The following is a 27,481-nucleotide window of genomic DNA, read 5'->3' on the forward strand; positions in this document are numbered from 1 at the left end:
GCTCTGACCTATGGAGATAGATCTGACTGAAGATTCCCTTGCAAGCAGAGCCATGAGGATGAGTAAGGGAACAGAATATCCTCCATGTGAGGAGAGACTGAGGGGGCTGAGGGCTCTTTAGCTTAGAGGTGACTGAGAGGTGACCTCATCAGTGCTTACAAATATGTGAAGGGTGAGAATACAATAGAATAGAGTAGTATTGAATTGAATTAATCAGGTTGGAAGAGACCTTTGAGATCATCAAGTCCAACCTATCACTCAACACCATCTAATCAACTAAACTATGGCACCGAGTGCCTCATCCAGGCTCTTCCTTAACACCTCCAGTGATGGTGACTCCACCACCTCCCTGGGCAGCACATTCCAATTCCATTCTTTCTGTGAAGAATTTCTTCCTAACCTCCAGCCTAAACCTCCCCTGGCACAGCTTGAGACTGTGTCCTCTTCTTCTGGTGCTGGTTGCCTGGGAGAAGAGACCAACCCCCACCTGGCTACAACCTCCCTTCAGGGAGTTGGAGAGAGCAAGAAGGTCTCCCCTGAGCCTCCTCTTCTCCAGGCTAAGCAACCCCAGCTCCCTCAGCCTCTCCTCACAGGGCTGTGCTCCAGACCCCTTCCCAGCTTTGTTGCCATTCTCTGGACATGCTCCAACAACTCAACATCTTTCCTAAACTGAGGGGCCCAGAACTGGACCCAGGACTCAAGGTGAGTGCCTAGAGGATGGAGCCAGGCTCCGCTGGGTGATGCCCAATGACAGCACAAGAGCAATGGTGGAAGTTGAGGCACAGGAAGTTCCATGGAAACAGGAGGAAGAATTATTTCACTGTGAGGGTGGTGGAGCACTGGAAGAGGCTGCCCAGGGGGCTTGTGGAGTCTCCCTCTCTGGAGATATTCAAAGCCCACCTGGATGTGTTTCTGTGTGACCTGCTCCAGGTGCTCCTGCTCTGGCAGGGGGGTTGGGACTGGATGATCTCTCGAGGTCCCTTCCAGCCTCTGACATCCTGTGATTCTGTGTAAACCAGGAGCGTGACAGGTGCTTACCTAGCAGGCAGAGAGTGTGGCTTCCTTCCAAGCACATGCAGACATCTCCACAGTGTGCCTCCCGACTCAAGAAGAGGATGAACTTGCGGAGCAGGTCGTGAGATTCCAGCACCGCCAGGCGCTGCAAGACACGAGGCGGCTGCCCGTCAGCTGCACAGGAGTCACACACAGCCGCCACCCCCCAGCTCCCACCACCACCTCCACTGGGCTTTGCTTTCCAAGGAAGGCAGCAGCAAGCTCAGCCTGTTGCCCTGGAGTCTGACATGAAGCTGGGCTGGGAAATAAAACCTTGCTGGTGAAGAGCTCACAGAATGGTTTGGGTTGGGAAAAGCCCTGGGAGCTCACCCGGCCCAACCGTTCTCTAGCTCTGCCGAGGCTGCTGCTAAACCATGGCCCTCAGCACCACATCTCTTTGAAACCCCTCCAGGGATGGGGGTTCAACCACCTCCCTGGGCAGCCTGTTCCAGCCTTTGAGAACCCTTTCAGTGAGGATGTTTCTTCTAATGCCCAACCTAAACCTCCCCTTGTGCAACTGCAGGCTGCTCCCTCTTGTCCTGTCATTTGTTCTTTGAGAGAAGAGGCCAGCCCCCACCTGGCTCCAACCTCCTTTCAAGGAGCTGGAGAGAGCAATGAGGTCTCCCCTCAGCCTCCTTTACTCCAGGGTGAACAACCCTAGCTCCCACATCTGCTCCTCCCCAGCCCTGTTCTCCAGCCCCTTCCTCAGCTTTGTTGCCCTCCTCTGGACCTGCTCCAGCACTTCAATGTCCTTCTTGGAGTGAAGGCTTCAAAACTGAACCCAGTACTCATGTTCTAGCTGTGGACAGACCTTCACAACTGTCTGCCTGCAAGAACAGAAGTGCCCATTTGGCACAGGACCTGCCTTGTCTGCACCAAGCTACACAGAGCAGCAATTCACATGAAATCAGATCCTCTGCTGTGCCACAGACTGGTTTCTGCCTTGGCTCTGTCTAGCTACAGAAAGAGAAGAATGAGGACATGCAAAAGCCAAGCTGTGTGTAACACAGGCCTTTATTTTAATTGACTGATTGCTGTTAGGGCAGTGAAGCCACTGGTCTGTGGTAGGGGAAAGCCAGAGCAGCTGGAGGGTGTAAGAATCAAGCACTTCTACAGCAGGGTGTTGAAACTGGCATGGAGAGAAATGCCACTGCTCTGTTCCAAGAGCTGGGGAAAGGGAACAAGTGGCCTCCTGTGGTATTCAGTGGATTGCTGGTACCATTCCCTCACCCACTTACCTCAGGTGTTAGTGTAGCCAGATGAGTCATCATAGCAGGCACAGACATGATGTGGATCAGGAATGACCTCAGCAGATTGTCTGAAAACTGAGCAGCAACCACAGGGCTACAGAGACAGAAATATTTCACTAGGTCAGGTTTCTGGCACTGAAGGAACCCACAGGCTTTCAGCAAGCCCTTCTGAACTGGCTGCTGGTGCTGCAACAAGCACCACTGGAAGAATAATACAATGGTTTGGGTTGGAAAGGACCCTCAGGATCATCCAATCCCCCAGCCATGGCCAGGGACACCTCCCACCAGCTCAGGTTGCTCAGGGCTTTGTCCAGCCTGGCCTTGGCACACCAGCAGGAAAGAGGCACCCACAGTCTTCCCAGGCAACCTGTTCCAGTGTCCCCCCACCCTCACTGTAATGAATTTCTTCCTCATCTCCAGTCTCAATCTCTCCTCCTTCAGCTCAAAGTCACTGCCTCTTGCCCTACAAGCCCTTGGAAAAGGTCCCTCCCCAGCACTCACTTCCACTTCTGTTACCACAGCAAGTTCACACAGTGGCTCATCACTCAAAGGATTATCAGCCAATTCACAGCACCCCAGAGCACCATGAGGGTTATGTGGATCATCTCCCAGCTTTCCCTTCTCCTCACTGCCATAAAAAGCAATCCTACAATAACTTCTCCTCAGGAAGAAGTTAGGTGACACATTGAAGGATATTGAGTGCTACTCTGCTGAACATCATCCCCTAACAGCTGGGGAAGGGAAGTGGCAAACCACTGAAGCTTAGAATCATAGAGCCATAGAAGTGTTGAGGCTGGAAGAGACCTTGCAGATCATCAAGTCCAACAGCTCACCTAGAGCTCACCATCTCACCACTGCTGCTAAGCCACTGCCACAGCCCTCAGCACCACAGCCACCTCCAGGGGTGATGACTCCACCACCTCCCTGAGCAGCCTGTTCCAGCACCTGAGAACCCTTCCTGTGAAGAAAGTTTTCCTAACATCCAACCTGAACCTCCCCTGGCACAGCCTGAGGCCCTTTTATGAGAACTGAGTGACCCATTCCAAAAAGCTGCACCCAACTCTTGTGTGAGGGACAAAACTTTGCCCTCAACAGCTCCACCTGCATCAGCAGCTCACTGTGAAGAGGCACAGCCTAGAGAACTCCAAGCCCTTTTGCTAGCTCAGCACAAAGACACAGACTGCACCCCACAGCCTAGGCTCACACCAATTACTGACCCAAGAGCATCATGATCTACTAAGGATGAATCACAGAATCATGGAATTGCTAGGGTTGGACCTCAAGGATCAGCTAGTTCTGCCACCCCAGGATGTCCTGCAGGAAAGGGGACACGGCCCAGAGCTTCACCACCGCAGCGAGGAGAGGAGCTGACGTGTGGGGACTGCGTGCTCCTGGCTCTGGGTGGTGGGCTTGAAGGCAGCTCTGCTGGGCTGGAGCAGAGAGCAGTACCCAGAGCAGGAGCAGCCTGTTGAGCTGCAGTCCAGACTTCCAGAAGAGGACTTTGCTCCCCACCTTCATCCCACCACTGCAGAATCACACAATTGTTAGGGTTGGAAAGGACCTCAGGGATCAGCCAGTCCCAACCCCCCTGCCATGGGCAGGGACACCTCACACTGCAGCAGGTTGCTCACAGCCACATCCAGCCTGGCTGCAAACACCTCCAGGGATGAGGCTTCCACCACCTCCCTGGGTGACCTGTGCCAGGCTCTCACCACCCTCATGGGGAAGAACTTTCTGGCATCCAATCTGAATCCACCCATTCCCACTTTTGTTCCATTCCCCCTAGTCCTAGCATTACCTCTCTGCCTAAAGCAGCTCCTTTCCTCAGGGGGATGCCCTTGAGAGCACAAAGGAGAAGGAGAAGGCTTCATAAAAGCAAACCACTCTATAAAGAGAGCTTTGGCTGCACATCCCAGCCAGCAGCTCTGGCTGCCTTACCGCAGGGCGAGGGAGAAGATGGCAGTCAGGGAGCCTTTGGACAAGGAAGGTCTGGATCTTGCCAAGCCATTAGTTAGCAAAATCTGCAATGACAAAAACAACAGAGACAACAACAAACTCTGCAGCACTCAGGGAAAAAAACAGAGAAGAAAGAAAGAAAGGCTTCTCCTGAAAGCCCTGGTGTTTACTTTGAGAGCAGAGCAAAAGAGCACCACCAGCACAAGCTACAAACCAGCTGCTGCAGGTCCAAACCAGCTGCCACAAACCCTCTGGCAGAGCTGGGAGGGCTTCAGGTTACTAATGGCACAACAGAGACACTGCAATTAAAAGCAGCTACTCTGCAGCACTTCTTTCTCCAGGAGCTGTAAGTCAGGAGGGTTCCCAAGGCTTTCAGATGAAGAGGGAAGGCTCAGTGCTGCCTGGAAATCTTTGTTCTCCTTTAGAAGGTTAAGAGAGTAGAGTAGAGTAGAGTAGAGTAGAGTAGAGTAGAGTAGAGTAGAGTAGAGTAGAGTAGAGTAGAGTAAAACAGGTTGGAAGAGACCTTCAAGATCATCAAGTCCAACCTATCATCCAACACCACCTAATCAACTAACCCATGGCACCAAGCACCCTATCAAGTCTCCTTCTGAACACCTCCAATGATGGTGACTCCACCACCTCCCCAGGCAGCCCATTCCAATGGGCAATCACTCTCTCTGTGTAAAACTTGCTCCTAACCTCCAGCCTAAACCTCCCCTGGCACAGCTTGAGACTGTGTCCTCTTGTTCTGGTGCTGCTTGCCTGGGAGAAGAGACCAACCCCCCCCTGGCTACAACCTCCCTGCAGGGAGTTGCAGAGAGCAAGAAGGTCTCCCCTGAGCCTCCTCTTCTCCAGGCTAAGCAACCCCAGCTCCCTCAGCCTCTCCTCACAGGGCTGTGTTCCAAGCCCCTCACCACCTTTGTTGCCCTTCTCTGGACACCTTCCAGCACCTCAACATCTTTCCTAACCTGAGGAGCCCAGAACTGGACACAGGACTCAAGGTGTGGCCTAACCAGAGCTGAGTACAGGGCAGAATGAGCTTCCTGCTCCTGCTGGCCACACTGTTCCTGATGCAGGCCAGGATGCCATTGGCCCTCTTGGCCACCTGGGCACACTGCAGGCTCATGTTCAGCCTACCATCAACCAGCACCCCCAGGTCCCTCTCTGCCTGGCTGCTCTCAGCCACTCTGCCCCCAGCCTGTAGCACTGCATGGGGTTGTTGTGGCCAATGTGCAGAACCTGGCACTTGGATGTGTTCAATCTCATGCCCTTGGCCTCTGCCCATCTGTCCAGCCTGGCAAGTTCCCTCTGCAAAGCCTCTCTACCCTCCAGCAGATCAACTCCTGCCCCCAGCTTGGTGTCACCTGCAAATTTACTGATGCTGGACTCAATGCCCTCCTCCAGATCATCAATAAAGATGTTAAAGAGGATGGGGCCCAGCACTGATCCCTGGGGGACACCACTGGTGCCTGGCTGCCAGCTGGCTGTGGCACCATTCACCACCACTCTCTGAACTCTGCCCTCCAGCCAGTTCCTAACCCAATGCAGTGTGCTCCCATCCCAGCCATGGGCTGACAGCTTGGCCAGGAGTTTGCTGTGGGGGACAGTGTCAAAGGAGAAGTTCCATCAGTTCCTCTCCCATTCAGCAAACAAGCCAAATCCATGCAAAAGGGGAAAGCTTGGGATAAGATTCAAGAATCCTTCCTGCCCATCTGTGTATGGGGTGACTGAGCAGGATTAAGGCTCAGCAGCAGTGTTAACAAGGAGATGGTTGGTTTGGTCTCGAGTGCTTTGGAGAAAAATGTGTCCACACACAACCAGCTGCCCCCAGCACAGATCACTGAATGGTTTGGCTTGGAAGGGACCTTCAAGATCATCTAGTTCCAACCCCCTTGCCCATGGGCAGGGACACTTTTCACCAGCCCAGGCTGCTCAAGGCCCCATCCAACCTGGCCTTGAACACCTCCAGGGAGGGGGCAGCCACAACCTCCCTGGGCAACCTGTTCCAGGGTCTCCCCTCCCTCACTGGAAGGAATTTCTTCCTAATGTCATCACAGAGATCATCAAAGCTTCCTCAGAACAAGGACCACAGGAGATCCCAAGCAGGACTGAGGCTTGCTTTGGGGAAAGAGAGGACATAACTGTAGCAGCTGGAGACTGACCTGCAGCACAGAATAAAATCCCTTCTGGTTCAGATGTCCCATGATGTTTGCACAGATGTGGTTCATGGCAGGCCTCAGGGTCTCACCTGTCAGGCAACAAACACTGATGTTACTAAATCAGCACCACAGCTCCACTCTTCATCTCCTCCCACACCCCCAAAGCATCAGCCCTTCCTGCCCATCCTCACCCTCAGATGCAAACCCAGCATTTCAGCACCATTCCACCCAGGAGAGAGGTGCAGAATGGGTTGGATTGGAAGGGGCCTTAAAGATCAGCCAGTTCCAACCCCACCCCCCCCTGCCCTGAGCAGGGACATTGAATCATGGAAATGGTTTTGGTTGGAGAAGAACTTGAAGATCATGGAGTCCAACTAAAGGACACCACGAAACCAAGTCCCTCAGCACCACATCTCCATGGCTTTCAGATGCCTCCGAGGATGGGGACTCCATCATTGTGTCTGGCAGTTTCTTCCAGGCTTTGACAATCCTTTGTGTGATGAAATTCCTCATGTCCAACCTAAACCTCCCCTAGAGCAACTTGAGGTTTCCTCTTGTCCCAGCACTTGGGAGAAGACACCAACCCCCACCTGGCTCCCACCTCCTTGTAGAGAGCAAGGTCTCCCCTCAGCCTCCTTTTCTCCACACCAAGTCTCATTTAAGGGGTGAGTCACATTCCCTCCCCACACCTGCCTGCCTTTTCTCTCTGTGTCTCCTACAAAATCCCAGAGCCAGAAGTGTGTTCCACTCTCCTCTGAACACTTCTGGGCTGGGGGTCTTGGGAGCATTATAAAAACATGGTGGCTGCTGCTGTTCTAAGGCAAACAGCCTCTCTGACCTCCAGGGAATCCTTGCTGCCCAGCCTATGCTTTGTGCAAGCACAGAAGCATCATGAACCTTTGAAACATGAGGAGAGGACAAGGTGTAGAAACAGCATCCAGGAGATTTTAGACTGGAGATTGGGAGGACATTCTTTGCAGTGAGGGTAGGGAGATACTGGAACAGGTTGGCCCAGGGAGGCTGTGGATGCCCCCTCCCTGGAAGCTGGATGAGGCCTTGAGCAGCTTGGGCTAGTGGAAGGTGTGGGTGCTGGAACTAGATGATCTTCAAGGTCCCTTCCATCCTGGAGGTTGGATGAGGCCTTGAGCAACCTGGGCCAGTGGAAGGTGTGGGTGTTGGAACCAGATGATCTTCAAGGTCCCTTCCATCCTGGAGGCTGGATGAGGCCTTGAGCAGCTTGGGCTAGTGGAAAGTGTGGGTGCTGGAACTAGATGATCTTCAAGGTCCCTTCCATCCTGGAGGTTGGATGAGGCCTTGAGCAACCTGGGCCAGTGGAAGGTGTGGGTGCTGGAACTAGATGATCTTCAAGGTCCCTTCCATCCTGGAGGCTGGATGAGGCCTTGAGCAACCTGGGCCAGTGGAAGGTGTGGGTGTTGGAACCAGATGATCTTCAAGGTCCCTTCCATCCTGGAGGCTGGATGAGGCCTTGAGCAGCTTGGGCTAGTGGAAAGTGTGGGTGCTGAAACTAGATGATCTTCAAGGTCCCTTCCATCCTGGAGGTTGGATGAGGCCTTGAGCAACCTGGGCCAGTGGAAGGTGTGGGTGTTGGAACTAGATGATCTTCAAGGTCCCTTCCAACTCAAACCATTCCATGATTTCACCACTAAATCCCACAGAAGTGCTCTAAGGTAGTGGAAGTGGATGCACCAACCTTTCCCCCTAAGGATCTTCCAGGTAGAAGTGTCTGTGAAGGTGACAAGCATTGTGAGGTGCAAATTGACCAGCCTGGAGTCTTGCAAGATGTCAGGCTGCAAGAAACAGCAGCCAATTAACAAATCAAATCCTCCCTGGGCCACACTGCAGAACTGTTCAATGAAGGGAGGAAGAAAAAAAACCCCAAAACATTAAGATAAAAAACATGAAAAGGTTTAATTTACCTTAAGCTGCTTGAGAAACTCACAGCAAAACCACAAAATGTCTTTGATCTGTTTGATCCACAAGAGTGTCAGGTCCTTGGAGAGAGCCAGGGACACATACCACACCTGAGGGAGGAGGAAACACACCCAGCAGCAGTGAGCAGAGTTTGTCATTCTAATCAGCAGAAGAGGTTACCAAGAAGCTTTGTGACAAAAATGACCTCTGAAGGCAGGCAGTGGAACCAGAATTCACTGGTCAAAGCACACCAGCCACCTCATGAATAAATTGTCTTTTAGCTGTACCCAGACTGAAAACACCAGAGGAGGACTGAGGAATTGGAACATGGCACCAAGCTGTGTGGTGCAGCAGACAGGCTGGAGGGAAGGGATGCCAGCCAGAGGGACCTGGACAGGCTGGAGAGGTGGGCACAAGCCAACCTCAGGAGGTTCAACAAGACCAAGGGCAGGGTCCTGCAGCTGGGTGGAGGCAACCCCAGGCACAAATGCAGGCTGGGCAGTGACTGGCTGGAAAGAAGCCCTGAGGAGAGAGACTTGGGGGTGCTGGGGGAGGAGAAGCTCACCAGGAGCTCTCAGTGTGCACTTGCAGCCCAGAAAGCCAATCAGATCCTGGGCTGCAGCAAGGGAAGTGTGGCCAGCAGGGCAAGGAAGGGGATTCTCCCCCTCTGCTCTGCTCTGCTGAGACCCCACCTGGGGTACTGCCTCCAGTTCTAGAGCCCCTATTACAAGAGGGATCTGGAGGTGCTGGAAGGTGTCCAGAGAAGGGCCATGAGGATGAGCAGAGGGCTGGAGCTGCTCTGCTGTGAGGACAGACTGAAGGAGTTGAGGCTGTTCAGTCTGGAGAAGAGAAGACTCCCAGGTGACCTCATGGTGGCCTTCCAGTATCTGAAGGGGGCTCCAAGAAGGCTGGGGAGGGACATCTCAGGGAGTGATAGGACTAGGGGGAATGGAATGAAGCTGGGGGTGGGGAGATTCAGGCTGGAGGTGAGGAGGAAGTTCTTCCCCATGAGAGTGGTGAAGCCCTGGAATGGGTTGTCCAGGGAGGTGGCTGAGGCCCCATCCCTGGAGGTGTTTAAGCCCAGGCTGGCTGAGGCTCTGGCCAGCCTGCTCTAGTGTGGGGTGTCCCTGCCCATGGCAGGGGGGTTGGAGCTAGCTGATCCTTGTGGTCCCTTCCAACCCTGACTGATTCTATGGTTCTAATTCCTCTACACCTTCACTGTGGGATCTCAGCAGTGTTGAGGAGCTTCTGAAAGCTAAAAATTCAAGCATCCCCCCCCCTAAATCCCCACACAGAGAAGTCAAAAATGCCAAACAACCCTCCTAGCCCCAGCCTAAACCCCATCCTGCTGACCTTGGGCTCATTCTCAACATCCATGCTGGTCAGGATACACCGGCACAGCTTTTCAAACCTCTGGGGTGGGGAAAGAGGAGGAGAAAAAAAAGGGAACATTAGTCCTACCTCCAGGAAAAGCACTGGAAAGAGCTCAGCAGAGGGAGCAAGATACCTCAGTATCAAACAAACAGATGGTCCAAACACATTCCCTATGGAAAGGGCTGATGGCTCCTTCCCCAGAGCTCATCCACACATCAGGCTACTGCTTTGCTGAAGAGTTCTCTCCTTGAGCTCATTAACAGGAGGAAGTTCCAGAGCTCATCCACACATCAGGCTACTGCTTTGCTGAAGAGTTCCCTCCTTGAGCTCATTAACAGGAGGAAGTTCCAGAGCTCATCCACACATCAGGCTACTGCTTTGCTGAAGGGTTCCCTCCTTGAGCTCATTAACAGGAGGAAGTTCCAGAGCTCATCCACACAGCAGGCTACTGCTTTGCTGAAGGGTTCCCTCCTTGAGCTCATTAACAGGAGGAAGTTCCAGAGCTCATCCACACAGCAGGCTACTGCTTTGCTGAAGAGTTCCCTCCTTGAGCTCATTAACAGGAGGAAGTTCCAGAGCTCATCCACACAGCAGGCTACTGCTTTGCTGAAGAGTTCCCTCCTTGAGCTCATTAACAGGAGGAAGTTCTCCTCATGATCAGGAGAAATTTCTCAGCCTCCCATCACCAGCATGGGTTGAAGGCAGGAGAAGCATCCCTCTGCTGGGGTTCAGCTGTGAGCTGGCCAGGACATGCCAGGCTGGGGAGCTGCTGCAGCTGACAGCATCACAAGGGCACAGCTCCATTATGGAAGGTGGCATGGACAGCAGGAAAAACAGCCCTTAGGCTATGCCCTGAATATGCAGCTACCACTAATAAAATCCCAGGTGGCTCTCTTCCATCCCTACAGGCAGATCTGAAGGACCAGGAGGCAAGGGATCACACTGCTGAAGCCCAAATGTAGAGCAGGAAGCTCCATGGTCACCAGAGGAGTGATGAACCACTTTAACACAGAACTTGTTTAACATGCTGAAGTACATCCTCACTCAACAAAAGTCAGAGGAACAAACCTTACCTCTTTGTCCTCTTTAAGGTGAAACACAAAGAGGAGTTTCCTAGCAATTCTGAAGGTGGCAAGAGCACTTCTTTTACTTGAGCCACACTCAGCGGCCCCAAAGAAATCCTCCACTTCTCTCCTGTCAAAGTGGGGGGAAAAGGAGCATCAGCAGGCAGATAAAAACAACCAATCAACCTCTCCAGAGATGAACAAAGCCTGAAGGTAGAATGACACACACCTTATCTCCCTCTGCAGGCGACATCGACAGAGAAACCTCCTGACCAAAGCCTGGAGCTGGACAGCGGCGCGCTCCCTCTCCTTCAGCTCCCTCCTCTCCTCCCGAGCCTGCCTGGCTTTGTCCAGGAACTGAGCCTTGGAGGACTGGCTGGCACTGAACATCTTTATCACCTGCCCAAACAGCAAGGGAAAGAAACAAAAGAACCATCACAGCAAACAAAAGCAGGGGCAGAGAGGACAAAACACGCAGGCAAGAAGCGATCCTTGATGTTGCCTCGGAAGCGACTCCCTGCACCCAGCGTCTGACAGGGGGAAGGAGAGGACCCAGCAGCACAGATGTGTGTGTGGCAAATGAGCCAGCAGGGTGCCCAGGGGGCCAAGAAGGCCAATGGCATCCTGGCCTGCAGCAGGAACAGTGTGGCCAGCAGGAGCAGGGAGCTCATTCTGCCCTGTGCTCAGCACTGCTCAGGCCACACCTTGAGTCCTGTGTCCAGTTCTGGGCCCCTCAGTTTAGGAAAGATGCTGAGGTGCTGGAAGGTGTCCAGAGAAGGGCAACAAAGCTGGGGAGGGGTCTGGAGCACAGCCCTGTGAGGAGAGGCTGAGGGAGCTGGGGTTGCTTAGCCTGGAGAAGAGGAGGCTCAGGGGAGACCTTCTCGCTCTCTACAACTCCCTGAAGGGAGCTTGTAGCCAGGTGGGGGTTGGTCTCTTCTCCCAGGCAAGCAGCATCAGAACAAGAGGACACAGTCTCAAGCTGTGCCGGGGGAAGTTTGGGCTGGAAGTGAGGAAAAAGTTCTTCCCAGCAAGAATGGCCATTGGAATGTGCTGCCCAGGGAGGTGGTGGAGTCACCAGCATTGGAGGTGTTTAGGAAGAGACTGGATGGGATGCTTGGTGCCATGGTTTAGTTGATCAGATGGTGCTGGGTGAGAGGTTGGACTTGATGATCTCTGAGGTCTTTTCCAACCTGGTCAATTCTACTCTATTCTATTCTATTCTAAACATAGCTCAGGCAAAGCTAAAGTTACCTGCCAGTGGGGCTGTAGAAAACACAGAAGCACTGACAGCAGAATCATAGAACAACAGGTCTGAAGAGACAAAAATGATTGAATCAACATAGAATCACAGAATGGTTTTGGTTGGAAGAGACCTTAAAGATCATCTTGTTCCAAGCCCCTTGCCATGGGCTGAGACACCTCCACTGTGCTGTCATTTTCCAGTCTTAGTTGTTTCATTGTCTTGCTTACAGGTAACAAATGAGAACAGTTCCACAGGCAAAGATAGAAGGGAAAGGGCACAAAGGATAGGCACTTGGAAGCTGATTTATTGCCACTCACCAAGACAAAAAGGCACAGAGTCAACAACAGCTTTATAAACACTTGACAAGGAACTCACCTGAGGGCTTACTTCTTCAAAAGAAGCATATGGCAATCATTTATGCACAAACATGATCCTCATTCACCAGCTTCAAGCAGCTCCTCCACAGATAAGCACATTACCTGCAGATGGGTTGGGGATTTAGTCTTTGCCTTTGCAGTACTAAGTCTTTTGGACCAGATTTAACTTCTCACTACAGCCTCAAAAACATGTGAGGTCAGAAAAGCATTCGTTTGTGGCTGCCAGTACACACAGCTCCTCACACTCCAGAGTGGAGAAGAAACGACCCAATGGGTGACAACAGCAAGGGCCACCCCCAGCCGCGCCAGGCCCCCGGTCACTGGCGAGACCTCAACAGCAGCCACCCCACGGTAAGCGTTGCCCACTTCAGCAGTGGGGGAAGGACCCAGGAGCCACCCCCACGCTCCCAAAACTGGGCTCCAACGTTTTGGAACTTGCCCAAGCAGCTAGCAAAGCGACTACAAGACACCCACTCAGCCCCAAACGCCCCTCTCACAGCCCCCAACGCCCCCCTCACAGCCCCCAACGCCCCTCTCACAGTCCTTGCAGCCCTCCCAAGCCCAAAAGGCCTGCGCCCGGCTCAACCTCTCGGGCCCCAGGCGCCTGTCCGCTGCGTCCCCTGGCTCCCCAGGCCTTCACACGCCCCCCCCCCACACACACCCCTACATCGCACTGCGGGTCAGGCCGAGCCGAGCACCCCCAGGACAGCTCCGCCGCCGCCGAGGCCCGCAGCCCCGTTGCCCGGCAGCCCCTGCCTCGTACCCCGCGCTCCAGATCCGGCCGACAACTCTCACCGCCGCTGCCATTCCGGCCTCTTGCTCGCTCTCCCACCGGCTCCGCTCCGCTCTGCAGAGCTCAGTGCAGAGCAAGCAACCGGCTCCGGTCTGGCTGCCGTCGGGTGAGTCGGGCTGGTCCGAGCTGAGCTGAGCTCGGGAGGTGGGAACTCAGCGCGGCAGGGCACCGGGAGGCCGAGGGCGCCATCGGAAGGCTTTAGGTGGAGCACCCGGGCCGAACCGGAAGTGACGCCACAGAGGCGGAAGTTCCCCCCGCCCCGGCGCTCCCGCCCGCTCGCTCGCTCTGTGGGGCTGCGCTGCGCCGTTCATGGTGAGGCGCCCGGGGGCGGGCCGGGGGGCTCCGGACAGCAAGGGCGGGGGCCGGGGGGAGGGCGGAGGGGCGAGGGGGTGCTCGGCTGTGGCCGGTGTGCGAACGTGCAGGTCTTTTCTCGTGGTGTGGGCCCGGCTTGGGGGGGTGAGGGGGGTGGGCGTTGGGGTGAGGCAGGATCCGGGGCTCCAGCCCCAGGGTGAAGCGCCGCGGGAGCGGGTGCGATGCGGGCTTTGGGTCGGTGCCGTCCTCGGGTGCGATGCGATGCTGGAGTCGGGGAGAGGTTTCAGGGCGTGGGGTGGTTCAGCACCCGAGCTTGGGGTGCGCGGGGAGCGGCGGCGGTGCGGGGTTGCGGTGGGTCCGATCCCCAGGGGCGGGGCGCCGGGAAGCGGGGGAGGTTGCGGCCTGTAGGGCTGCTCCAGCCCCCGGAGCTGGGGCATTGAGAGAGCTGGCAGCAGGCTCCCAAAAGCCCGGGTGCCCACGGTGTGGTTTTCGCGTCCTTTCGGACTGGCCCTTGGCCAGAGGCTGGCGTGGTTTGGGGAGGGCTCTGTGCCTTGTAGGTGGCAGGGTGCTGGGCCTGGTGCACCGGGTCGTGCTGCGGCGTGGGGCCCCTCTCTGAGCCCCCGGGCATGGCTCCTGGCTGAGCCGTTGGGACGTTCAGCTGCTGGAGGGAGCCTGAGCGTGGGGCTGAGGCTGGTGAGAGCCCCGGGCAGGCTCTGTGGCAGGGGGAATGGTGCCCTGTGGCCATCGCTGTCCGTCCCACTTCCTCACCTTGTGAAAGGCAGCGTGGACAAAGAGCTGCAGCTCCCTTGGGATTTGCCATCCCATAGTTCTGCTTTTCTTGAGGGCATTCTGTGCAGTGGTCAGGCAGCCTGCTCTGGGAGCTGGCTGTGGCTGAGCTGCTGGCTGTTGATCAGCCTGTCAACAAAACAGTTAACCACGGGGACCCAGCTTGAGGAGGGATTTATCATTAGCAGCTCTCAGAGCATTTCTGGTGCTAAGCTAAGGTGTTCCTGCTCCAGGGGCTGACCTCATTAGCTGACCAGGGTCTGCTTTGTCTGCTGGCACAGGGAGTGGGGAATGTTGGATGTGGAGTTTTGGGTACTGAGAGGTGTTGTGGGGGCAGGGAAGAGAGTGGGAAGCTGGTGTGAGCTCTCTGTGTGTGCTTGAAGGAAGAAAAGTCTCCTGGAAGGAGGTTGGAGTGAGGTGGTGGTCAGCCTCCTGCCCCGGGTGACAAGGGATAGGGTGAGAGGAAATGGCCTCAGGTTGCATCAGGAGAGGTTTAGGATGGATATTAGGGAAACATTTCTTCATCAAAAGGGTCATCAGGTGCTGGAACAGGCTGCCTGGGACAGTGGTGGAGTCACCATCCCTGGAGAGCTTGAAAGCTGTTTGGATGAGGAGCTCAGGGGCATGGTCCAGGGCGATGTCAGCTCCTGGTTGGACTCCAGGATCTTAAGGTCTTTTCCAGCCAGGTGACTCTGTGGCCGATCAGTGTTTTAACACAGAGGAAGCCTCTGTGCTGGGAGTTGCCCAATTCCACAGCAGCTTAGTGGGGAAGTGAGAGCTCAGGCCCCAGCAGTTGTGCAAGAGCTGAGCTGGGTTTGGGGGGGGACTGCTGGCAGCATGGAGCCTTGCTGAGCGCTGCCGGGGCGCTGGGCTGGCCGCGGCGCTGGGCGCGCTCCGACAGCCTTCTGTCGCTGTCGGGAAGGAGGCAGAGTCAAACCTCTGAAGCATCCCAGAACTTCTCAGAGAGGCCAGGAGGAGCTGAGGCTGGTTGTGCTCAGCCCTTCTGTGCCCAATGAGGGGGAGCTGGTGGTGTGACTGGCGCCTGCTTGCCTGCAGGAAGAGATGTCGGGTGAAAGCGTGGTGAGCTCAGCGGTGCCGGCGGCTGCCACTCGCACGACCTCCTTCAAGGGGACCAGTCCAAGCTCCAAGTATGTCAAGCTCAACATTGGTGGGGCCCTCTACTACACCACCATGCAGACCCTGACCAAGCAGGACACCATGCTCAAGGCCATGTTCAGTGGCAGGATGGAAGTGCTGACAGACAGCGAAGGTAAGGGGCCGCCCCCTGCATCCTCTTCCCGCGTCGGGAGGGAACTCTTTGCAGTGAGGGTGGGGGGGACCCTGGGACAGGTTTTCCCAGGGAGGTTGTGGGTGCCCCCTCCCTAGAGGGGGGCTAGGCTGGATGAAGCCTTGAGCAGCTTGGTTTAGTGGAATCTGCCCCTGCCCATGGCAGGGGGGTTTGGAACTAGATGGTGGTGAAGGTCCCTCCCAACTCAAACCATTAGGCCAGAAGGGGCTGGAGAAGTGGATTGGAGTGCAGAGAGGACCAACCTGGGCATGGGGCAAGGCATTTCTCCATTTTAGCAGTGCTAGAACTTGGATGTGGAGCAACACACACTGAGGGGTTGAGCAGAGATGTGAAAGGCCAGTGAGCAGTCCCAGCAAGCCTGGGCCACCCTTTTGAAGCACTCCTGCTAAAGCCCTTAAGCAGATGGAAAATGGTGGGGATGGTGATTGAGAAACTCTGAGTCAGGACCTGGCTGTTTACTTTGAAGCTCAAAAGGCAATTCCTTCACCTCCTCTGCTCTGCTCAGACCCAAGCAAAAGCCAGTTTGCCCTGAACCCTGTGGGCTCACAGCTGATTTGTATATCATTTGTGTCTTTGTGGAAAGGAAATCCTTTTCTTGTAAGAGTTCTGGTGGTTGGCTTCAGCTAAACAGAGCCAGCTGCAAAATCTTCAGAGGCTTTGCTGTGCTGGCAGTGAAAGGAGAGAGGTGGGAGTGGAGCTCTCCACTTTAAGATGGTTGATAACTGGCTGAGTATGAGCCAGTGTGTGTGTGCCCAGGTAGCCAAGAAGGGCAGCAGCAGCATCCTGGCCTGGATCAGCAATAGTGTGATCAGCAGGAGCAGGGCTGGGATCATCCTCTTGTCCTGAGGCCACACCTGGAATCCTGGGTTCAGTTTTGAGCCCTCACTCCCAGGAGGACATTGACACTTTACAGCATGGGTGACAGAGCCCTGGAGCAGGCTGCCCAGAGAGGTTGTGGCACCTCCTTTTCTGAAGGCTTTCAAAACTCACCTGGATGTGTTCCTGTGTGGCCTTGCCCTAGGTGATCCTGCTTTGGCAGGGGGTTGGGCATCATGATCTCTAGAGGTCCCTTCCAACCTCTTAACATTGCATGGTTCTGTGAGGGGCTGGAGTGAGCCCAGAGAAGGGCAACCAAGCTGGGGAAGGGTCTGGAGAACAGGGCTGGTGAGGAGCAGCTGAGGGAGCTGGGGCTGTTCAGCCTGGAGAACAGGAGGCTGAGGGGAAGCCTCATTGCTCTCTACAGCTCCCTGTAAGGAGGCTGGAACCAGGTGGTTGGTCTCTTCTCTCCAAGGAACAAGTGACAGGACAAGAGGAAATGGGCTCCAGTTGCCCCAGGGGAGGCTTAGGTTGCATGTTAGAAGAAGCTTCTTCACTAAAAGGATTCTCAACCCCTGGAAGAGGCTGCCCAGGGAGGTGGTTGAATCCCCATTCTTGGAGGGGTTTGAGAGAGGCAGAGATGTGGTGCTGAGGGCTGTGGTTTAGCACCAGCCTTTAGGTTGGCTGTTAGCAGACACTTGCTCCCCAGAAGGGTTGTCCAGGCCTGGCCCAGGCCGGTGGTGGAGTCCCCATCCCTGGAGAGGTTTCAAACCTGTGGAGCTGTGGTGCTGAGGGCCCTGGTTAGGTGGTGCCCTGGCAGGGCTGGGTTAAGGGTTGGACTCTGTGATCTGAAAAGTCTCCTCCAACCTGAATGATTCCAAGATTCCATGTGTCTGTGTGTGTGGGGATTGTTCCATTCAGCCATGTGTGTTCCAGTGGGAACTTGATAACTTCCTGTGTGTTGTAACTGGGGCACTCCCACTGCAGTCCTGCCTTTATCTCCCCTGGCTGGAAGCTGGAACAATAGCTTTGAGCTGTTGAAGGAAGCTCCCTTTAATCTGAAAGCCTCCCAAATAATGCTAATTGGTCACACCCCAAATCTGGCAGAGGACAAAATGTTTCTTAGGAACAAAGCCCAGCCAAGCTGGATGGAGACAAGTGTTGAGACAGCCTCTGGAATGCATCACTTGAGGTCCTCCCCTTTGTCTGGATGCATTCTTCTGACCCCAGCACCTTCTTGCCCAGCTCCTCCTCAGCCCAGGCTGCTGCAGGAGGCTCCAGGTCTCTGGATGATTGTTTTCAGCTCAGGAATTGTTCCTCAGCTGCAGCCAAGCCCCATGCCTTGGTGGTGTTCCCCTTCTGGTGGTAATGAGCAGGTGGAAGGCTGTGACTTCACCTGGTGCCTCCATCTGCTTCCAGTTACCTGCAGTGTGGTTTTCTCCTTCACTCCTCACTGCCCTTAACCACTTGATGCATGGTTTTGGTTCAACTGGTGAGCATCAGGCAGGCTCCAGTGCCAGGCTGCTCTGCCATCCATCAATGCCTGCTTGGGAAATGCTGTCTGGTTCAGTTGGGAGTGTTTGGATGCAGTCCCTGACCCCTCTTGTGAAACAGAAGATGAGTTTCCTCAGTGTCTCCCCCTGTGTCCATACAGCCCATGGATTCCTGCCTCAGTGGAGGGGTCACAGGGCATTTCTGTAACACACAGTTCAAGAACAGCTTTAAAAGGAGAAGGAAGAATCCCCTGCACCACTACAGGTGTGGGAGAGAGCTGCTGGAAAGCAGCTCCACAGAGAAGGATCTGGGTGTGCTGGTGGACAGCAAGCTGCCAGTCAGCCAGCAATGTGCCCCTGTGGCCAGGAAGGCCAATGGTCTCCTGGGGGACATGAAGAAGAGTGTGGCCAGCAGGTCAAGGGAGGTGCTCCTGCCCCTCTGCCCTGGTGAGGCCACATAGAATCAATAAGGCTGGAAAAGACCTCAGAGATCATCCAGTCCAACCTGGCACCCAGCACCTCAGGACTAACTAAACCATGGCACCAAGTGCCACATCCAATCCCCTCTTGAACACCTCCAGGGATGGGGACTCCACCACCTCCCTGGGCAGCACATTCCAAGGGCTAACAACTCTTTCTGGGAAGAACTTTCTCCTCACCTCCAGCCTAAACCTCCCCTGGCACAGCTTGAGACTGTGTCCTCTTGTTCTGCTGCTGCTTGCCTGGGAGAAGAGACCAACCCCCACCTGGCTACAACCTCCCTTCAGGGAGTTGGAGAGAGCAAGAAGGTCTCCCTTGAGCCTCCTCTTCTCCAGGCTAAGCAACCCCAGCTCCCTCAGCCTCTCCTCACAGGGCTGTGTTCCAGACCCCTCCCCAGCTTTGTTGCTCTTCTCTGGACACCTTCAAGAGTCTCAATGCCCTTCTTAAATTGAGGGACCCAGAACTGGCAGAGTCTGGGCTCCCCTGTTCAAGAGAGACTTGGAGCTGCTGGAGAGAGTCCAGTGGAGGCCTCAAAGATGCCAAGGGGCCTGGAGCATCTCTGTGAGGAGGAAAGGCTGAGAGCCCTGGGGCTGTTGAGCGTGGAGAAGAGCAGCCTGAGAGGGGATGTGATCAGTGCTCAGCAAGAGCTAAAGGACCTCTGGGGGGCAAGAGGATGAGGCCATTCTTCAGGGGCAGGGGGCACAAACTGGAACCCAGGAGGTTCCATCTGAACAGGAGGAGAAAATTCTTTGTTGTGAGGCTGCTGGAGGCCTGGGGCAGGCTGCCCAGAGAGGTTGTGGAGTCTCCTTCTCTGGGGAGCTTCCAAGCACCTGTGGGCATTGTGCTCCTGGGCAAGCTGCTGTGGGTGCCCCTGCTTGAGCAGGGGAGGTTGGACTGGCTGATCTCCAGAGGTCCTTTCCAGCCCCACCATGCTGGGATTGTGTGAGAAGACCAGAGCTGAACCCCACATCTCAGGCCTGCAGAGCCATGCCTCCAGGAGAAACTCGAGAGCTAGCTCTGAAGGTTGGACCCAGTGATCCTTGAGGCCCCTTCCAAGCTGGCTGGCTGTGATTCCAGCTCTCTCATTGGGCATCCCAGCCTCTGCAGCTACAGCAGTGAGCACAGGTGGTGTTCCATGTGGCCAGCAGAGGGGCAGGGGTGATGCAAAGCCTGCTGCAGAGTCTCTGTCTTTGCCACCAAGCAGCAGGACAGGGCCATGCTCACTTTCCAAGCTGAACCAAATGTTCAGGCTTTAAGGAGTGATTCCATTCATGCCCAGCAATCCAGGCTCTGCTTTAGCCTGCTTTCCTTATTTGTCCAAAATATGACTCCTTCCCCACAAGCCTTTTCCTCCCTGCATTCCTGAGCTGCAGCCCATCAGGGTGGCCAGCTGTTCAGTTATGGAAACTCCAGCCTCAGCATTGCCCAACACCTCTCCCAGGGTCCAGCCTCATGCAGGCAGCAGTCTGGCAGCAGGAGCAGAGGCAGGGATCCATGGATCCTTCCCAGCTGACTGCTGTAGCTGTAGCTCTGCTTTCTTTTCTTCGTGGAAGCATTTAGGTTGGAGGAGGCCTTGAAGATCCCTGAGCCCAACCATTAACCTTGTGAGCCAGCAGGGTGCCCAGGTGGCCAAGAAGGCCAATGGCATCCTGGCCTGCAGCAGGAACAGTGTGGCCAGCAGGAGCAGGGAGCTCATTCTGTCCTGTGCTCAGCACTGCTCAGGCCACACCTGGAGTCCTGTGTCCAGTTCTGGTCCCCTCAGGTTAAGAAGGACATTGAGAGACTTGAAGGTGTCCAGAGAAGGGCAACAAAGCTGGAGAGGGGTCTGGAGCACAGCCCTGTGAGGAGAGGCTGAGGGAGCTGGGGTTGCTTAGCCTGCAGAAGAGGAGGCTCAGGGGAGACCTTCTTGACCTCTAAAACTCCCTGAAGGGAGGTTGTAGCCAGGTGGGGGTTGGTCTCTTCTCCCAGGCAAGCAGCAGCAGAACAAGAGGACACAGTCTCAAGCTGTGCCAGGGGAGGTTTAGGCTGGAGGTGAGGAGAAAGTTCTTCCCAGAGAGAGTTGTTAGCCATTGGAATGTGCTGCCCAGGGAGGTGGTGGAGTCCCCATCCCTGGAGGTGTTCAAGAGGGGATTGGATGTGGCACTTGGTGCCATGGTTTGGTCATGAGGTGTTGGGTGCCAGGTTGGACTTGATGATCTTTGAGGTCTCTTCCAACCTTGGTGATTCTGTGATTAACCCAGCCCTGCCAGGGCACCACCAAACCAGGGCCCTCAGCACCACAGCTCCACAGGTTTGAAACCTCTCCAGGGATGGAGACTCCACCACTGGCCTGGGCCAGGCCTGGACAGCCCTTCTGGGGAGCAAGTGTCTGCTAACAGCCAACCTAAAGGCTCAGCACCTCTCTCAGCCCTCAGCACCTCTCTCAAACCCCTCCAAGAATGGGGATTCAACCACCTCCCTGGGCAGCCTCTTCCAGGGGTTGAGAATCCTTTCAGTGAAGAAGCTTCTTCTAACATGCAACCTAAGCCTCCCCTGGGGCAACTGGAGCCCATTTCCTCTTGTCCTGTCACTTGTTCCTTGGAGAGAAGAGACCAACCACCTGGTTCCAGCCTCCTTACAGGGAGCTGTAGAGAGCAATGATGTCTCCCCTCAGCCTCCTGTTCTCCAGGCTGAACAGCCTCAGCTCCCTCAGCTGCTCCTCACCAGCCCTGTTCTCCAGACCCTTCACCTGCTTTGATGCCCTCCTCTGGGCACACTCCAGCCCCTCCTTCACACCTTTTTCAGTACCTGGCAGTGCTGGTGTGCTTCAGGGCAGGGGCTGCAGGTTACCCTCTCCTGCAGTCACTCCCTGCCTCTCAGCAGACTCTGTGCTAATCACCACTTTGTTCTGCCCAATTAACAGTCTTTGGGGTTGTAGAGACTGAAGCAGTGTTTGCCATGGCACTGCCAAGTCTTTGCTGCCTTTCTCTGGCCAACCTTTCTCCTGGAGATCATAGAATCACAGAATTGTCAGGGTTGGAAGGGAGCTGAAGGCTCAGCCAGTTCCAACCCCCCTGCCATGGCCAGGGACACCTCACACTACAGCAGGTTGCTGACAGCCACATCCAGCCTGGCTGCAAACACCTCCAGGGATGAGGCTTCCACCACCTCCCTGGGCAACCTGTGCCAGGAAGAATTTCTTCCTGACATCCAATCTGAATCTCCCCATTCCCAGTTTGGCTCCATCCCCCCAGTCCTATCACTCCCTGGCAGCCTGAAGAGTCCCTCCCCAGCCTTCTTGTAGCCCCCTTCAGATACTGGAAGGCCACAACTAGGTCTCCTCAGAGCCTTCTCTTCTCCAGACTGAACAGCCCCAACTCCCTCAGTCTGTCCTCACAGCAGAGCAGCTGCAGCCTTCTGCTCATCCTCATGGCCCTTCTCTGGCCACCTTCCAGCACCTCCAGATCCTGTAACAGAGGCTCCAGACCTGGCTGCAGTGCTCCAGGTGGGGTCTCAGCAGAGCAGAGGGGCAGAATCCCCTCCCTCACCCTGCTGGCTGTGCTGCTCTTGCTGCAGCCCAGGATGTGCCTGGCTTTCTGGGCTGCAAGTGCACCCTGGTAAATGATGGTTGACCATGGTGGGTGCCCACCTTGTGCTGAGGCACAGCAGCCTTTGAACACTCAGCTCTGGCTGGGCTCGATGGGACTCAGCCACAGCCGTTTGTAATGGGGCCCTGGTGGCAGGGACTGGGGAGCAGAGGGAGAGTGGAGCTGCTTGGTTTGAGGATGAGAAGCATCCCCATTGCTCCATTTCAGTGAGTCAGTATCCATGGGACTGGGAGAACCATGGGTCTGGGAGAACCATGGGCCCAGGAGCTCCTCACTCCCACCCCCTGCGCTTTCTGCCGCTCCGCTCTCCAGCTCAAGCAGGCAGCTGGAGTTGGGCTCTCCCAGCAGGCCTCTGCTTGGTACAGCAGTCCCAGGCCACCATCAAGGCCTTTTTGGCCATTTGTTCCTGCTCTAGCTCTGTTCTGGTCTTCCCCTGTCCCCAGGCTGGATCCTGATCGACCGCTGCGGGAAGCACTTTGGGACCATCCTGAACTACCTGCGGGACGGAGCTGTGCCCCTGCCCGAGAGCCGCAGGGAGATCGAGGAGCTGCTGGCTGAGGCAAAGTACTACCTGGTGCAGGGGCTGGTGGATGAGTGCCAGGCAGCCTTGCAGGTAGGTCACAGAGCTCAGGAGGGGTTTGGTTATCCTGGGTGAATCCCAGAGCTCAGGAGGGGTTTGGTTATCCTGGGTGGGTCACAGAGCTCAGGAAGGGTTTGGTTATCCTGGGTGGCTCACAGAGCTCAGGAGGGGTTTGGTCATCCTGGGTGGGTCACAGAGCTCAGGAGGGGTTTGGTTATCCTGGGTGGGTCACAGAGCTCAGGAGGGGTCTGGTTATCCTGGGTAGGTCACACTGCTCAGGAGGGGTTTGGTCATCCTGGGTAGGTCACACTGCTCAGGAGGGGTTTGGTCATCCTGGATGGCATGAGGGGTCAGGAAGAAGTTGCTCAGGGTGAGAGGCAGCACCTGGGCAGAGCAAGGTGGGGTTTTTTTCTGGTTTCCACCTGGTACCTTTTTAAGGCTGGAAAGAAATTGAAATGCTTCCTGTCACTGAGCTGCTGGAGCCTGGCCACATCCAGGAAGAGGACTGAGTCCTTCCCAACATGTAGTGCTGCCCAGTTCCAGGCAGGGTTAAATGGTTGCTCAGCTGCCCTCTGCTGCCTCCTGGGAGTGTGAGGTGATCCAGCAGCAGCACAAAGCTGGGACAAAAGGGAATCTTTCCAGCACCAACCAGTGTGGGGTAGGTCCTTTGGCTGGATGAGACCAGCTTCTTGTAGCCACCAGCTGTGGGGAGTTCAGCTCCAGTTTGAAGCTGCTGTTCCTGGTGTCCTGTCTGAATGAAGCCACATTCCAGATCCTGACACACATAACATCAAGCCCCTGTGTTTGCAGAGGGCAGAAATGAGCATCTCAGGTGGTCCCAGAGGAGTGCTGCCTACTGGCTAGGGTAGATCACACCCTGAGCTCCTCAGAGCAGCATCTGCAGCACCTTCCCAGCTCAGGTGCAGGTGCCCCAAGGCCTCTTTGCACTCAGCTGCTGTTTGCTTCTTGTTTCAGCAGAACAAAGATGTCTATGAACCCTTCTGCAAGGTCCCAGTCATCACATCTTCCAAAGAGGAGCAAAAGCTTATTGCCACATCCAACAAGGTGAGAGAGGCCAGGCTGGGAGAGGTGGCCCAGAGGGTGCTGACCTGCTTCCCTGGGCTTGTGAGGGGGAATCTTCACCAAGTCTCCTTAGAAAACATCCTTTGGTTTCCAGCAGTGGGCTTAGCCTGAGTCAAACACACTGCACTGAAAATCCACAGCAGACCAAATCTTTCCTCTGAATTCCAAGTGGAATGTTGCTCAGGCTGGGCCTGGCCTTGTATCTCCTCTTGCTAGGTATTAAAACAGAGGGTGGGGGCAGCAGCAGGGTGATCAAGCAAGCCCTCAGGGCTCTTAGGTCTTCATGTTTGTGTCCAGTCTGGTTATGAAGCACAGACACTTTCTGTAGCTGAAGGGAATCAGTGACTTCTGTTTCTGGAAGCCTCCTCACTGTGGCAGGTATAGGGGAGGGTGCTGGGGAACAGCCTTGGCAAGAAGGCAGAGGTGGGGTGAGAAGAGCTGGTGGTCTGCTGACAGAAGCAGGGACTGCAGCCCCACTGCCAGCCTGGCAGCAACAACCAAATCCTGCTGGGCTTTGAGGGTGCTGGAGCAGGCTGCCCTTCTCTGGAGAGCTTCCAAAGTCCCCTGGCCATTGTGCTCCTGGGCAAGCTGCTGGGGGTGCCCCTGCTTGAGCAAGGAGGTTGGACTGGCTGATCTCCAGAGGTCCCTTCCAACCTCCACCGTGCTGGGATCTGGGGATTCTGGGGTTCTGTCTTAGGCCTGATGGTGTTAGGTCATGTTCCTGTGGGGTCAGGCCTCTGCTGTGGGGCCTGGACTGAGCTGTGGTTCCAGCCCTTGCTGCACATCCTGTAACTGATCTGTGCTTTGGTTTTGACAGCCAGCAGTGAAGCTGCTCTACAACAGGAGCAACAACAAATACTCCTACACCAGGTAAATGGCTTCAGTTGGGCTGCTTTGGAGTTTATCCACAGACTCCAATCCATGATGAAGTTTGCCTTCCCTTCCCTCAGGACCAACAGCAGATTGGTGCTGGTCTGCACTCAGTTTTCCCCAGTTTCAAACCTGAGTCAGAAGGGAGCCTGCTGTCACCTCTGGAAGGCTAAATGGGGGCCACCTCTGGGCCAGAGAGGTTCCTCTAACACCTTGGTGCAGCTGGCAGAGACCTTGGGCCAGCTGCTGGCCTGTGCTCCCCCTTGGTGGGATACAGGATGCCTTCCATGGTGCAATGTTCTCAGTCAGTGGTAAAATCATCCAGGCTGGGAGCTCATCCCCATCCCTTTGCATCTGTGTGTGCTTCCTGGCATCATCACTCTGCTTCCATCCAGCTGGTGCTGAGCTTGGGGGTGCTTTGATTTGGCTGGCTGGTGAGATGCTGGAACAGGTTGCCCAGGGAGGTTGTGGATGCTCCCTTTTGGGGGCTGTTCAAGGTCAGGCTGGAGGAGGCCTGGAGCAACCTGGGCCCATGACAGAGGGTTGGAACTGGATGGTCTTCAAGATCCCTTCCAAGCCAAACCATTCTGTGAGTGAGATTTGGTACCCAGGGGCAGTGGCCTGGGACAGCATTGTTCAGAGCTCTGCTGGTGGTGTCTTCCTGTTTCAGCCAGGTGGGTTGTCCATGGCAGCTGTAGGCACTGCCCTGAAAGGGACACAGTAGGAGAGAGGGATTTGGGTGTTGGAGGCAGAGCCGGACTCCAGGTGCTGCCTGCCCAAACCCTGCTGCTGTGACCTCTCCCTCCCTCCATCCCTCACAGCAACTCTGATGACAACATGCTGAAGAACATTGAGCTGTTTGACAAGCTGTCTCTGAGGTTCAATGGCAGAGTGCTCTTCATCAAGGATGTGATTGGAGATGAGATCTGCTGCTGGTCCTTCTACGGGCAGGGCCGGAAGATCGCCGAGGTCTGCTGCACCTCCATCGTTTATGCTACTGAGAAAAAGCAGACAAAGGTAGGAGCAAGCAGCCCCCTGCAGGCTTCCCCCAGCTGCTGGCACCTCTGCTCCCTCCTCAGCACTCCTGCCCTTGTTTGGCATCTCTCTGGAGTGATGGATGCCAGAGTGGGAGCAGCTCCCTGTGCTCGGCGCTGCTCAGGCCACACCTTGAGTCCTGTGTCCAGTTCTGGGCTCCTCAGGTTAGGAAAGAGGTTGAGGTGCTGGAAGGTGTCCAGAGAAGGGCAACAAAGCTGGGGAGGGGTCTGGAGCACAGCCTCTCCTGGGAGGAGAGGCTGAGGGAGCTGGGGTTGCTTAGCCTGGAGAAGAGGAGGCTCAGGGGAGACCTTCTTGCTCTCTCCAACTCCCTGAAGGGAGGCTGTAGCCAGGTGGGGGTTGGTCTCTTCTCCCAGGCACCCAGCACCATAACAAGAGGACACAGTGTCAAGCTGTGCCAGGGGAGGTTCAGGCTGGATGTTAGGAAGAAGTTCTTCATAGAAAGAGAGATTGGCCATTGGAATGTGCTGCCCAGGGAGGTGGTGGAGTCCCCATGCCTGGAGGTGTTTAGGAAGAGCTTGGATGGGGTGCTTGGTGCCATGGTTTAGTTGCTTAGATGGTGCTGGGTGATAGGTTGGACTGGATGATCTCAAAGGTCTTTTCCAACCTGGTTAATTCCTTTCCATCCTATTCCATTCTATCCTATTCCATTCCATTCTTTTGGAGGATGAAGAAAGCTTAAAGCCCCAGAAAGGGTGGGACTGGGGAATGGTCTGGGTTGGAAGGGACACTAAAGATCATCCAGTCCCAACCCCACTGCCGGGGCAGGGACACCTCCCACTAGAACAGGCTGCTCAAGGCCTCACCCAGCCTGGGAGGGGAAGGGATATCCACAGCCTCTGTGGGCATCCTGCTGCAGTCTCCCTACCCTCACCGGAGTGAATTTGTTCCTACTCCCCAGTGCTGCACAGGACTGAAGGTGTGGGCTCAGCAGTGCTGAGTGCAGGGGCTGGTCCCGGAGCCGGGAGGGGCTCAGGGGTGGAGCCGAGCCGCTGGCTGCGGGCAGGAGCGAGGGCTGCGGGCGGGCGGCGGTGAGGGCTGCGGGCGGCAGGGAGGGCTGCGGGCGGCAGGGAGGGCTGCGGGCGGGCGGCGAGGGCTGCGGGCGGGCGGCGGCGAGGGCTGCGGGCGGGCGGCGGCGAGGGCTGCGGGCGGGCGGCGGCGAGGGCTGCGGCGGGCTGCGGGGAGGGCTGCGGGCGGGCGGCAGGGAGGGCTGCGGGCGGCAGGGAGGGCTGCGGGCGGGCGGCGGCGAGGGCTGCGGGCGGGCGGCGGTGAGGGCGGCGAGGGCTGCGGGCGGCAGGGAGGGCTGCGGGCGGCAGGGAGGGCTGCGGGCGGCAGTGACGGCGAGCTCCTTTCTGTTGCCCGGGGCAGGTGGAGTTCCCGGAGGCCCGCATTTACGAGGAGACCCTGAACATCCTGCTCTACGAGTCCCAGGACGGCAGGGGCCCCGACAACGCTCTGCTGGAGGCCACGGGAGGGGCGGCAGGGCGCTCCCACCACCTGGAGGAGGACGAGGAGCGGGAGCGCATCGAGCGCGTGCGCAGGATCCACATCAAGCGGCCGGACGACAGGGCCCACCTGCACCAGTGAGCCAGCGGCTGCCGCCCGGCCCCTCGGCAGCGCCCTGCTCTCACTCAGCCTTGGAAGGGACCACAGGGATCAGCCAGCTCCAACCCCTGCCGTGGGCAGGGACACCCCACACTAGAGCAGGCTGGCCAGAGCCTCAGCCAGCCTGGCCTTAAACATCTCCAGGGACGGGGCCTCAGCCACCTCCCTGGACAACCCATTCCAGGGCTTCTCCACTCTCATGGGGAAGAACTTCCTCCTCACATCCAGCCTGAATCTCCCCACCTCCAGCTTCATTCCATTCCCCCCAGTCCTATCACTCCCTGAGATCCTGAGCAGTCCCTCCCC

General features: G+C 56.0%; 2 protein-coding genes across 2 annotated transcripts in view; one reads left to right on the forward strand and one right to left on the reverse strand.

Moving 5' to 3' along the window:
- Positions 1-13,251, reverse strand: part of UBE3B (ubiquitin protein ligase E3B) — a 33,559-nt gene extending 20,308 nt beyond the window's left edge. Inside the window, exons 1-11 of the mRNA XM_054172778.1 lie at positions 13,172-13,251; positions 12,407-12,510; positions 11,018-11,187; positions 10,798-10,918; positions 9,704-9,763; positions 8,356-8,460; positions 8,130-8,226; positions 6,422-6,507; positions 4,242-4,324; positions 2,292-2,397; positions 1,039-1,159 (exon numbers count right to left, since the gene is read on the reverse strand). Of these exons, the coding sequence (XP_054028753.1) occupies positions 1,039-1,159; positions 2,292-2,397; positions 4,242-4,324; positions 6,422-6,507; positions 8,130-8,226; positions 8,356-8,460; positions 9,704-9,763; positions 10,798-10,918; positions 11,018-11,178 (940 nt within the window). The 5' untranslated portion in view covers positions 11,179-11,187; positions 12,407-12,510; positions 13,172-13,251. The remainder of the gene's footprint in view (positions 1-1,038; positions 1,160-2,291; positions 2,398-4,241; positions 4,325-6,421; positions 6,508-8,129; positions 8,227-8,355; positions 8,461-9,703; positions 9,764-10,797; positions 10,919-11,017; positions 11,188-12,406; positions 12,511-13,171) is intronic.
- A 173-nt stretch (positions 13,252-13,424) lies between these two features.
- Positions 13,425-27,157, forward strand: KCTD10 (potassium channel tetramerization domain containing 10). The gene is made up of 7 exons (XM_054172779.1): positions 13,425-13,513; positions 15,356-15,569; positions 22,428-22,597; positions 23,540-23,629; positions 24,465-24,517; positions 25,339-25,534; positions 26,939-27,157. Exons 1-7 carry the CDS (start codon positions 13,511-13,513, stop codon positions 27,155-27,157), a joined length of 945 nt encoding a protein of 314 aa, XP_054028754.1. The 5' UTR covers positions 13,425-13,510.
- Positions 27,158-27,481: the final 324 nt, after the last annotated feature.

This window comes from Dryobates pubescens, chromosome 25 (assembly GCF_014839835.1).
Source record: "Dryobates pubescens isolate bDryPub1 chromosome 25, bDryPub1.pri, whole genome shotgun sequence".
In the NCBI taxonomy this organism is placed as follows: Eukaryota; Metazoa; Chordata; class Aves; order Piciformes; family Picidae; genus Dryobates; species Dryobates pubescens.

Bases quoted from the DNA above. Each gene is read 5' to 3' on its own strand.
- KCTD10 (XM_054172779.1), top strand. The intron at 15,570-22,427 runs GTAAGGGGCCGC...CCCTGTCCCCAG, and splicing joins AGTGCTGACAGACAGCGAAG to GCTGGATCCTGATCGACCGC. The intron at 24,518-25,338 runs GTAAATGGCTTC...CATCCCTCACAG, and splicing joins AACAAATACTCCTACACCAG to CAACTCTGATGACAACATGC.